This window comes from Meles meles, chromosome 20 (assembly GCF_922984935.1).
Source record: "Meles meles chromosome 20, mMelMel3.1 paternal haplotype, whole genome shotgun sequence".
Classification (NCBI taxonomy): Eukaryota; Metazoa; Chordata; class Mammalia; order Carnivora; family Mustelidae; genus Meles; species Meles meles.
The window spans coordinates 24,607,859-24,620,291 of record NC_060085.1 but is presented as its reverse complement, the minus strand read 5'-3'; the positions used below and the strand labels follow the sequence as shown (position 1 = coordinate 24,620,291).

The 12,433-nt window shown below is 41.7% G+C and overlaps 1 protein-coding gene across 14 annotated transcripts in view; it reads left to right on the top strand.

Moving 5' to 3' along the window:
- Window positions 1–12,433, top strand: part of ERC2 (ELKS/RAB6-interacting/CAST family member 2) — a 924,700-nt gene that overhangs the window by 754,727 nt on the left and 157,540 nt on the right. For 2 of the 14 annotated variants that reach the window (XM_045991225.1, XM_045991224.1), the window contains exon 20: window positions 5,534–5,599. The exons of the other annotated variants lie outside the window; for them this stretch is intronic. In XM_045991225.1, the coding sequence (XP_045847181.1) occupies window positions 5,534–5,560 (27 nt within the window). In that variant the 3' untranslated portion in view covers window positions 5,561–5,599. The remainder of the gene's footprint in view (window positions 1–5,533; window positions 5,600–12,433) is intronic. 14 annotated transcript variants of the gene reach the window in all.

The following is a 12,433-nucleotide window of genomic DNA, read 5'->3' as shown; positions in this document are numbered from 1 at the left end:
TGGTGCCATGCACCAAAGACTGGTTTGTCAGAATTACTTTTGCTTGAAGGAAATAGAAAACTACTTTCTTCAAGTTGCCCCACAATGACGGCCCCCCAGAAAATCAAGAAAGTGCCTGAAGATACTTCATTAGACGTGAAGGAGAACCCCCCCGCCCCGCCACACACACCTTTGTAATATTCTCAATGGTTTGGAAAAAGGCCTCAGATGATTGCCCTGCCTCAGGCCCTGTGAGTTGAACTTGCTGAGAAGAAACCAACACAGACTGCACGGGCTTCCAGTCTCTACCTCCTCCTTGAGAAACACCCCAGTGTTTTTTGTTTGTTTGTTTGTTTTTTTAAATATGTACATATCCTGTCGAATTCCCCCTCAGCCAATGACATTCAGCTTTTTGCCAGCCGGTTAGAAGAATAAACCAGGGAGGTAGCTGATGCAGTGCAAAGGGGGAAGGAGCCATCGTTGGGAGAAATGAGTAAACACAATCTTGGCAACCCTAAGGAACTCTGGACTCCAGGCAGCCTTCTGTCTCAGAGGAGTTGAGTCATTCAGAAAAGCAAGAACTGATCCTGTATACTTACTCATTTGGAAATAATTTGTTAAATTCCCACATCTGAGGCATTGTGAGGCAGTGTGAAGTGAGTAAAGGCTCTGCCTTTTCCCTCAGGGACCATGAAATTCGCTGGGGTGCTGCTGGTGTATGCCCACACAAGGGACAGGTACTGTTTGCATGTGAGGTTCTCTTTCTTCCAAGAGCCAGAGAGACCCAGCCTAAGTTGTACCACCCAACTCCAACAAGGACCTTCAACAGCTCGGAAAAACCGCCGTGCAAAGTCCAAAGTCCTTCAGAGATGAGAAAAGCAGAACCAACAAATGGCTTCAGGGTCAACATGAGCTCTCTCTTCTGTGGCTTCAGAGTTCACGTGTCAGAAAGGTATACCTTTGTGGTCAGGTAGACTGGAATTTGACCCTGGCTCCACAGCTCCTAGCCAGGTGTCCTTCAGTGAGCTACCTGATCTTTTTTCCCCGAGACTTCCCTTTTATATCTGCACAAAGAGCCTCCCAACTCCTGTGTCATGGGGCAGTGGTGAGACCCAGTGAAGAAACACAGAAAGCTGTCATACTCTCTAACCTTGCACGGGTGCTAATACCTGCTGGATCATTTCTAGCCCAGGTCAGAAATAAACTAACATTTATATTTCAACAGAGTACAAAGGAAGTATCTGAACTTTCTTCTTCTTTGGGGGGGACTTGTCTGCAGATGGGCCGCACAGGCTGTAACAATACAGATCATGCAAGAGTTCACAGGCATTCCTGCCCTCATCACCTGAATAAAAACATCCATCCATGGACTAAGCATTACAGGAGGCAGGGAAGGTGAAAATCAGGGGTGGAAGGTCTCCAGAAGGAAGATTTGGACTTGATCCTGAGAGTAAACTTACTAGTGCCCTGACAAGGCTAGGTACCCCTGTTTTCCAGATTCATACCCATTTTTTTTTTTCCTTTGCACGTGTGTTTGTCTTCCTCGACGCTGGCCAAGCCTGCAGTTGGAAATGCCAAGAGGAGCTGCTTTGGTTGAACCCAGACACAGGGCACATCGTAAATCCCATACCGTCTTGCTTCCAGGATTGTGCAGCCAAAGTTAGAAGAGTCCTGGAGCTTGATGTTTCCAGACAGTGTCAGAGCAGGCATGGGCTGAAGTGGGGGTAGGGAAAAGTCTGGTGACTGTTTATACCAGACGCTGTAATAACCAGGACAATCTCTTTGCATCCCTTCCCCCAAGGAAGCCAGGGTGAACTTTGTGGCAGAGACGGCTAGCTGAATTCTCACAGAGGCGGTGGGCTGATTTGAAGGTGATGCTTCCATCATTTCACTCTCATTTTCAGCTAGGACAGGTGTGATGATAAGGTCCCCATTAGGAATCTGGTCTTCCAATTTCAAGAAAAAACTCTGGCTATTAACTAAAAGAGAAATGTAGGTGTTTTGGCGGGGAGGGAATCCAGTGATGAGCTGGGGCTTGCCAGCTGACTATAGATAATACTTGAAAATAGAGACCAATTAAAAGTTTGCACTGGGCTGTTTATCATTCCATATTATATTCCTTCCCAGAGCTTATATGCCATATTCCTTCTGAGACCTTCTTTGCTGGGGCTAACAAATGCCCTCCCCCCACAATAGGAAGTCACCTGTCTTGTCAGTGATGCCTCATCCTTTTGCCCTTAGATCTTGTCATCAGTACAGCCCTGCGAGTGGTCCATCTGGTGAGGAATTTTGTTTTATCTTAGTATTTTGAGAATCCAGCATCTGGGACTGCAGGATTTCCATCAAGGCCTCATATAATCTCTGGAGCTACAGATTCATCCTGAGGTTATTTGATAACTAAGCCTCCCTGCTCTTCAAAATTTGCTGTGTTTTGTGGTCACTGGGCTCTGGGCTTCAGCCCACCTTGGATGTTCCCATCCCCAGATGCTGTTGAAGAAAACACGCAGATGCCTGATGAAGTAGAGGCTCTCTTCCTCTATATTTTGGCAACTCCTGGCATAGCAATCACTCAAGAAAGACACACAAGGGAGGTAACACCAGACAACATCCAGAAAAGCCACTGCAAAGTAGATTTGGAAACAGAAAAACAACGAAACAGACTCTCCCAGACCTGATAGATGCATTTTGGAAGTCCCAAGAATTTCTAAATAACTAGGCATGAAGCTAGGGATCAAGTGACATTTATCTGTTTCGTATTTTTTGGCCCCCAAATTTACATTTCTGTGCAGTAAGATTGCTGAACAAATTAATATTTGCATACAAAGATGTAAGCAATGCAGGAGTCAGACAGCTGTGAACGTTTGGAAATACTTGGAGCTCCCCCTCTGATTAGCTCCTGCATTTTTGTTTTTTATTCCCTAAGCGGACACTCACTCTGACCCAGATCACTCGGTGATTAGGGTCAATTCATGTTTAAGCTTTGAAGATTAGAGAGACCAGAAATGGCCATCACCTCCCTTTCTATTTTCTGTTAAAAACTTTCAACTTTAGAAACAAAAAACCTGAAAAAAAAAAGCGTAATATTCCAAGTTCACTAAAGGAATTTATCCACATTTCTGCCATGTTAAATGTTAGCAAAGTTTATATTGGACTGTCATATTTCTTTACTTTATTCACCAGCATACAAGACGTCGATCTCAACATCTGGTTTTTAATAACCTTGGACATCTGGGAGCTCCTTTTTATTCCTATGGTGGACGAGGCACAGTAGTGATATTGGCAGTGTATATTTTCAACCTACAACTCCTGTCTGTTTCAATCATAATTAATTACCACTTTTTAATATATTTAATTTGCTAAAAGTCATTTGCATTAGACCACATTTCACTGTTAAGAAAATAGTAGTAGATTTTGGTGGCAGTGGCTTTCCTTTCTTCCTTTCTTCTTCAAAATTTAAAACCCTCTATGAGTGATTTGAAACAAACTAAATGTATACATGTTGTTGGGTTTTAGATGCAAAATGAAATAGAGTGCTCTGCATGGAAAGTGATTTTACAGCCATTTAGAAGTGGTCAGCAGAGGCTGTGGACTGCATTTTAGGGAAAACCTCCTATTTTGTTTTTTGACTTTGGCAAACATAGCTTCAGTCTGCGCCTGGAGTTTTCCTATGGCAGTGACTTTGGGGGTCAAAAACCTTATAATGAAAGCTAGGGCTTCCATTCAGAGAAATATACTACACACATATCCACAACATTCTGCTTTGAATTTCAAGGGATGGCAAGACCCCTGGAAACCCATTTGTGGATGCCCCCAGGGTCCCAGGCAGTAGATTTTCCTTCTTCATTAACATAAAAAGGGACATTAACTTTGCTTTTCTCGAGGAACTGAGAGGAAGTTTAACGAATATAAAAATACATATTTCTCAAGTTATGTAGGGAAAAGAGAAGTTTATTGCCAGGAGCAATTGCTAGATTCTATAGTGGCTAATAGACACAGATAAGTTATATATGAAAAGACCCAGCTAAAATGTTCAATTGTACTTTATTTTTTTTGCTAGAATATTCCTATATAAACTGTCAGTGCAAATTCACACTGAGTTGTCCAGTTTGTACTCTGTGCAAATCACTTGGTGGATTCAAATCAGTTGAGGATTGTTAACCCTTTGTGGACCATAGATTCCCTCTTGGCAGTCTGGTAAACTCTGGCTCTCTTCTCAGAATAACATTTTCAAGTGAGCAAAATAAAATATACAGAAACAAAAGAAGCAAATTATATGAAAATTCACTTCAAAAACCACAGATCTGAATGCTGGAATAGATGAAAATTACCATAGCCTATTGGCAAGGTTCGATTGAACTGTATGAAATTGCTGTTTTCTAGATCAAAAATGGTGAAATACTGGCATTTTTATATGATTCAAACAAATATTACAACAATTTATGCAATATGAATCCAAACGTTGAGGAAATGATCCAAGTTATTTTGTCTCCTGTTCCTGGTTTTCAAAACAAAGAAGCAAATCATGGCATAACCCAGTTCAATGGGGATTTATTAAAAGACACAGCTCCCAAGTTATGCTTGAGATCAGGATATGAACCACTCAATCTTCTACACTTTGTTTCAATCCTTGCAGTAAAAAGTGAGAATTCTTGTTCAGAATAGTACCTTGAGATGGGAGATTTACTTCTGTCTTCAAAGATTCAATTGCTCTGCCTATTGGCCCTTCACTAAGTGAGGAAAGTGGCCAGAGCCATTCTGGAAACATTTTCAACAACAAGAATTCAGACCAAATAAGTTTCAGTTTATCCATAGTTGAGCACAATTCTAAGTTAAACAGAAACTCTCTTTCTACAAGCATTCTACTGAATCGAAAGTTTACTTTCTTCTCTTTGAAACTTATTTGATTGCAAATGTATAATCATTCCATGCAAATGTATAATCATTCCATGGCGCGCACATCCTTTTTATGCTGAGAGCAAAATAGAACCTGACAAATCCGGAAGATCACAGCATGTTTGAGCCTTTGTGAAATAACCAATGTGAATTATTGCATGCTACAAAACTTTGTTTCACCCAAGTAGATGGAGTTGTTGTTTTTTTTTTAATTCTTCTTCAACCTTTATTGATACTCTAAGCTTAAGAGAAATTAAGGGTATTTGATTACTATAATTACTTCTCTGCTTACTTAAAACGTTTAATCTACTCCTAGGCATATGCAATTCAGACTGCATGCTTTCCAAAAATATAATCATCTGCTAATGTAGACTAATTTTAATCTTCTAATCCAGTCTCGACACAGAGTCAGAGCTAGGCGGGTGGGATGTTTTGTGTGGGGGTTCCCATAGATGCCAAATTCAGTTATGGATTTGACAAGTCAGTGATGTGGAACTTAAGTTACTATAGATTTTTTTTTCCTCACTCTTTAAGATTAAAAAACTAAGTGAAGATCAGTGTGCCTTTCCAGTGCATCACGGTGTAACTAACCTTCTCTTCTTTCATTCCGGTGCTCCCCTCCTCTCCTCTCCGTGCACCTCCCTACCCGGGCCGGCCACAGGATGACGAGGAGGGCATATGGGCATAGCCGGGCCTGTAAACCAAAGTTCCAGTTTTGTTTTGAGGGGTGAGAAACCATCTTTTATATCATTTTTCTTTTAAAAATTGCATTCTCGTATTGTATTGTATGTGTGCTCAATTGTGTTCACTGGTGTTTGTGACTGTGCCCCGTGTCTGCTTCTGTGTTCTGTGACCATCCCCCAAGAGTCCCCACCTTCCTACTCCCCCTCCCCGCAACCACATTATTGCTCTGCCGTGTTGGGGCTGGGTTGAGCACGATTCAGATGTTTCTGTGTTATTTAAGATGTAAACTGTGCCTTTGCTAGGATTTATACACACTTTTTAAAGGCATGATCGTGGACTCAGAAATTGTCACAATTCTCCAGTAGTGGTTTTTAGCCAAGAGCTTGCTTTTACCAGATATGCCAGTGTGGTGTGACTTTCATTGTCCTTCTGGTTGTGTCAAATGTTTGGCAAGGAATAAGGAAAATAAACCGTGTATCTTCGTGGAGCTGAAACTATCATCTCTAAGAAGCCCATTTAATGGATTGTACTGTCTCTTCTATGGCAAAGTTTTGAAGAAAACACAAGGACCAAGGCATAGTAATGGTGAATGGGTAACTATCTCTTTATATGCATTAGAATAGAAATATCCGTATTGGCAGATTAGTGGCCTTCTATCCGTTGCTTTTTTTTTTTTTTAAGTTGGGTTTCTATGGAGGTTTGCACTATAAATTTCATGAATTGCATATTTTTCAGAGGGTTTTGCTCTTTTGAAGGCTTATTTTTTACCCATTAAGAACCCACCCTTTATTTCTGTATTATCTGCATTATGATTGAATACTGGCTCATATAATTACCACAAGGTTATAAATGGGACCCTGAGCTCTAGAGACTTGCTGCTGCAAACCACACCTCCCCAGGACACAGCAGGTTGTTTAACAAGTCATAAACTCCCCAGAGTTGACTGTACCTTTGGTTCCATAGAATATGCTGTTGAACTGATGACACTGTATATGCCATTTTGTTCAGAACAAGGAATGTGGTCGATTGTGTGCTATGGTCATTTTTTATGGTCAAGAAGTACTCGATGTGCATTTCTTTCTCTGGAACAAATATGAAATGTCACAAGTCTGCGATTAGAGTGGCAATTTCGTGGGATAACTTGGCAGGTGTGCCGTTCCCCAAGCCTTGCCTTCGTATTGCATGGTAGTGGTGCTTCAGGTGAATTTTAAAACAATAACTGGTGGGTTTTGCCCACAAGTGATAGTTTCATTCGTGCATTTCACTGCTTAGTTAAACCTTTGCAGGTGCCACCAATGGCTTTCTCTGGGTCTATGGAGAATACACAGGGGTTGATTTTCAGACACATCTTTCTCCACAGTAAAGATGTAACACCTCTTGGATCCCTTTGCTGTGAGTAGAACCTGTTTCCCAGTCACATGAGACCTTCTGTTTCCTCTCTTCTCCCTTTCCTGGGTAAAGGGGAAAACAACTCTGGAACCAACTCTTCCAAAAGCAGAGTGCTTCCAGAGGGAAACTTTTCAGTGTGAAGCGGTGGGGAACCCAGAAAAATCCCTAAGATCCAATCTGGGAGACTCTCTCCCTATGTAGAAAAAGCTTTAAGGGATACATCTTTATTCATGCAGAAAGGCTAATACACAGGTCACTTGATCTACAGTAGCATTAGATAAGAAATGGAGGTTTTATCATGTTAAAAAGTAAGTATGTGAAACATGCCCACAGCATGCAGAGGCGGGGAGGCAGAGGAAGTCTCTTGAGAAGTTACCTTGAGAAGAGCAGGTCCTACTTGGGTTTCTTCCATGAAGCTCGCTCTCTGCCATCATAAGTGTTAGGATGCTGGGCTTGTTCGTGTCTCCTCCGGAATAATAAAGATTTTTATTGCTGTTTCACAGGATTCATGATATCCACCCTGCCATCCCCTAAGATCTGACCTATGTTGTCATCCTCAGGGAGAACTGGTGCCAACGCCCCTAGAGAAATGGCTTTGCTCAAGGCAAATAGAGACAACAGTGTTAAGCCCCTACCCCCTTTATTCTTCCGTGAATTTCCCCAAGCACCATGTACTCCAGAAAACAAATGTCTTCTGAAAATTATTCCATATATAATCCTACTTTAATATGTTCTAATAAATTTTATAGAGTTCTGAGGAAAACTACCTATCTTCCTTTATGACTCCTTTAAACAAGTTTGCTCAGATATCCTCAGGCTTTTAAAACCATATCTTAAGGATTTAAATAATGAGATACTGGGGACCTTCCACTTTTGAACAGCCGTTGCATGTTTTGAGTCATATTACAGTCTGTGGGGCCTAAGGAGACATTAAATTTATAACTAAAGATGGATAATAGTGGCACATTAAAAATTAACTGTTTTGAATATTTTGATTTATGGCCCTTATAAAAGAAACATCACAAGAAGTTATTTTACTAGCCATCAGTAATATACTCATAATAGCATCAGAAGTCTGTGACTTGAATCTGGTGTTTTGGTGCTGAAATGAATCACAGTTTAGGAAAAGTGGCTCCCAAAATTACAACAAATTGGAATTAACATAACAGCGCTGACAGCTCCTCCTTCTTTTGCCACTTCCAGACACTAGCCCAGGCATGATTTATTTGTCTCACTGTGATCATTCAAGGGTGGTGTTTTCTGAGAGCTAAATGAACTGGGGAAAGTTTCTTTTCTAAAGCGTTTCGACAGCCCCTAGAACTAGGCTTTCTCCCCATAAACATCACCCCCCAGCCCAGCCTTATCAGCGTGTAACCTGTATAGTCCACAGAACCCAGCCTTAGAAGGGCTGCACTCTCAGTCTAATGCTCTGCTGTCCCTGTCTTCAAGTTCTTAATGATTTTTGGACATGGGGGCCCCACAATTTATTTTGTCATGGGTCACACAAATTATGTAGTGTGCTGCTTGAAGTCAACATACATTCCTATGTTCTCCTTCCAGCTTCTCTCTACTTTCCCTCCCTGCTGGCTCATCCCCACTCCTACTTCCCCATGCCTAGAATTTAGCTTTGGCTTGCCTTATTTTTCTGGTTTTCTTGCAGACACTCTGTAGGGTCACATTCTCCAGCCAAGCTGTTGCCCTCATGGGTATCCCTGCAACGTGTTGGCAATCACTGTCCTCTCACCCCCTACTTTTGATTGTGAAACTGTGCTCTGGGAGCCCTTTACTGCATTTTCTATCTTGCTTTACAAAACAGAAAAACCAAGCAGCTTAAGTCTTCATTATTTTCCTTCAGGAAAATCCACTTGATGTGGCATTCATTTATGTCAGCAAATAACTCTTCCTTTCCACTGAATGGAAGTGCTTTCCTTGGACCCCCAAGAGGTACTTTGTTCTGTGAACATTCAATGAGGTGGAGCAATGAGGGGCCGAATCTCGGCACCTTGGGGGATCCGGTGCCACACCTGCCAGACTTTTGAACGTTTCAGATGTTACGGTGAGCTCTCATCATGGAGCAGACATCGAACACAAGATCATGTTTATTTCTTAAACCACTAGAAAGGAAGAAGTCTTTTTAGATTGAAAACATATGCAAATTTTTAGGACCTGATTCATAAAAATGCAGCTGTGGGCATTAACAAGTTTGGCAAAGAGCCATGATGCTTGTAGGTGCATCCTGTTCCAAATGAAGAATTGTAGTTCCGTGCCAGCAGCACATGGACGCTGTTACAGGAGGGCAAAGATGAATCACAGCGTGCTTAGACACAAGGAAGGGTTTTTCTTACACATCGGAGCACTGCTCAGAGGCCGATGGAACTCCCCGTCGTGCCTCTTGTCAGGAAGAATGAGGAAGGAGATATTTTATTGTGGCTGGAAAGTTTATATCTTCCTTGCTTTCTCTTAGTAGGAAAGGTCTAAATGCTAGGCTTTAGACGTGTACTGGGACAAGAGAAATCCAGTGGTGGGTCATAGAAAGTCATAGAAAGAGCCTTGGCCTTTCAGTCTCTTTAGCTGAAGTCCCATTTTCTCTGCAAAATGGAAGTTTCCTTATACCTCCTGTACAGCGATATCCTCCTCTGGTAGGAGACTATGGCTGAGGATTAGGTTCATCTCATCCTTGTGCCATTTTCCTTCCTTCATTTATTTATCTTTTCATTTTCCACTTATTCATGCATTCTTTCATTAAATGGTTAAATTCTTGGTTATATGCTAAGAAAGCAATGAGTAAGACAGACATGGTTGCCATGCTGTGGATCTTTCAGTATTGTTGGAAACAGACCATAAGAATTACCTGGGAGTGGAAGCGTTATACATTTTGATTGTTGCTTTGGTGGAAACCAGGAAGATCTCAAGATTAACAAGAGGAACCTCCTTGGCTAATCTACTTCAGAAGGGATTTCAGCAAGCATATCTCCAAGGAAGTGAGTTTTATGCAAAGCGTTGAAAGCAGGAGAGTCAGTAGGCATTCAGGCCAGGATGTGTATTTGGGAAATGGTCCCAGGCAGACATGCAAATGGCAGAGGGTGAGAAAGGGCTCTCCGGGCTGACAGAGCATAAAGACCATAACCTAGAGTAGAAAATTCAGACGATGAGATAAAGATGAAGAAATGGGAAGGGGCCAGATCGTGTAAAGGCTTTTTAGGCCACGGTGGAGAGTTTGGGTTTTAAACTAAGAAAAATGAAAACATGAGAAGAAAATTAGAGGATCTTATGCAGGAACATGACATAATTTAATTTATGTTGTAAAACGAGCCTGGCTGAGGTATAGAGGCTGAACTGTCATGGCAGGAAGAGCAGAGGTAAGGGTTGTTCCATCATTTGTGAGATAATTGATGATGCTGACAAAGGGGAGCAGTGGAAGAGATGATGCCCAGCGGGGACAAGTGGATAAATTGGAGATAAGACTAGGAAATGAAGCCAGCAAGACTTTGATAGATGGGTAAGAGAAAGGACTGCATGAGACTGCCTCCAAATTTCTACCTTGGGTGACAAAGCTGGGGCAGGCCATTGTTGGAGGTGGAGGGCTGAGCACGAGTCCTGTTCCCTTCTGTTTTCCCCAGGTGTCCAGTCAGACTGGCCAAAGGAAACAGACTTTTGATCTCCCTTTTTTCTATTTGCCTGTGAACCGACATGGGAATCTTTGGCCTCTCATTGCAATGACATGCAGACTGCCAAGTTTAAAGCATACCTGAAGTCCAACTTTAAGAATGTGTAGCTCCTCTTAACTCTAAAAGACAAGGAGACAACTTGAATATCAAAGGTTGCAAAGAAAAATCAGCAGTCATATAATAGGGAGAAATGTGAAGCATAGTGATCTATAGAAAAACGAAGCTCCCTATGTTGTAGAAGGATGAAAAGGACCTACAGATGCCATTGGCTTTTGCACTCCCCCCAAAACCCTCAGGTACCAAGAATTCTGTCACTTAAGGCAAATTTTGTGGGATATTTGCCTACTCATAAGGATTGGATTCCCATCTTAAAATTCTGAGTGTATTATTTCTGGCAGAAGAAACTTTCAATAACCTGTTTTCAGGAGTTTAGATAAGATGTAACCAGAAGTGGTTATGAGGTGTTTCAGAACCACCATGACAAAGACTCTGTCTCTTTTCAGTACAGACTTCATTCCTGGGCAAAGTGAGATGTTTTTGCTTTATCTATTCCCTCACCTTCTCTTTCTTCTTCTTTCCTCTTCCCTGTCTAACTTCCCCCCCCCCACCCCCACCCTTTCTTCTCCTCCTCCTCTGCTACTCTGGAAGATATGTTGTAAAGCTGTTGTTCAGAGCTACAGCTGGAATATCTTGCCCAAAGTCCTTGCAATCTTTAATTCATTCAAAAAATATTTCTTCCATCTCAGTACTGGTGTTGAGGCAGTGAGCAAAGTATATTTCTTACCTTGGAAAAATTTAGAGTACTATACAGATTCTTAAGCTTGTGTCCATGAACCCCTATGGGTCTGCAGATCCTTTGACATGGCTAACAGACTCGTCTGTGGATATGTACACATCTTCCAAGGAGAACACCTATGATTCTCGACAGACGCTCATGGGACCAATAACTCAGGAAAGGAGAACCACTCATCTATGAGAGACTGGGTGGCAATGTGTTACAGTGGCTCATAATGTGGTCTCTGCATTTAAATAATACTGGGTTTGTATCCTGACTTGGCACTATTTGGCTAGGTGGTCTTGCATAAGTGTCCTTCCCTCTCTATCTCTCCGTTACCTCATTTGGGGAAGATTGTGTACACCTCACAGGGCTGTGGTTAGGATTAGATGACTTGAGGTGAGTAAGACACCTAGCCATGTCTGGTGCATAGCAAGAGCCCAGTCCTCATCACAATGTCATTGTTATTGTTATTACCAGGCTTGGAAGTGCAGACTCTATAAGCCAGCTGAAAAAAAATAATTGATAATGTGAGATGGTGGATTAGGGCGATAAGAAAAAAGACAGAAAAAAGGAAAACAAAAAGGGGAAATTTATTTCCGTGATCATAGCTACCCAAGTCAGCTACACATTTTCTAGCAGGTCTTAAAGCAGAAAAATCCTCTTCAGTTACCTTTGATTTTAATGACATGTTGGTATAGCAAAGGAAGTTTTGATTGCTGGAGACTATAGATTAGTCCATGTTTCTAGAGGAAGGTTTCCTTCAGCTCAAAGAAAAAGTGAGTGTATAACATGAAAAATCAACAAATATTGGACGAACAACTATGAGCTGACGACTTGGAAGAGAAAGAAGGGTAATAATGTCTCAGTCCACCTCTTTCTGTTCTCAAGTATGATGAACTCAGGGGCTGGAGTAGAAGCTTTTAAGCAAAATCGAGTGCAGTAAATAAGTTCTTGTGGGTTTCTCTGGAGTTTTTGAGAGTTACCTGGCAAAGCAGTACGTGTTGGCTTGAATATGACCACACTCTCAGGACCTGAAATCTGG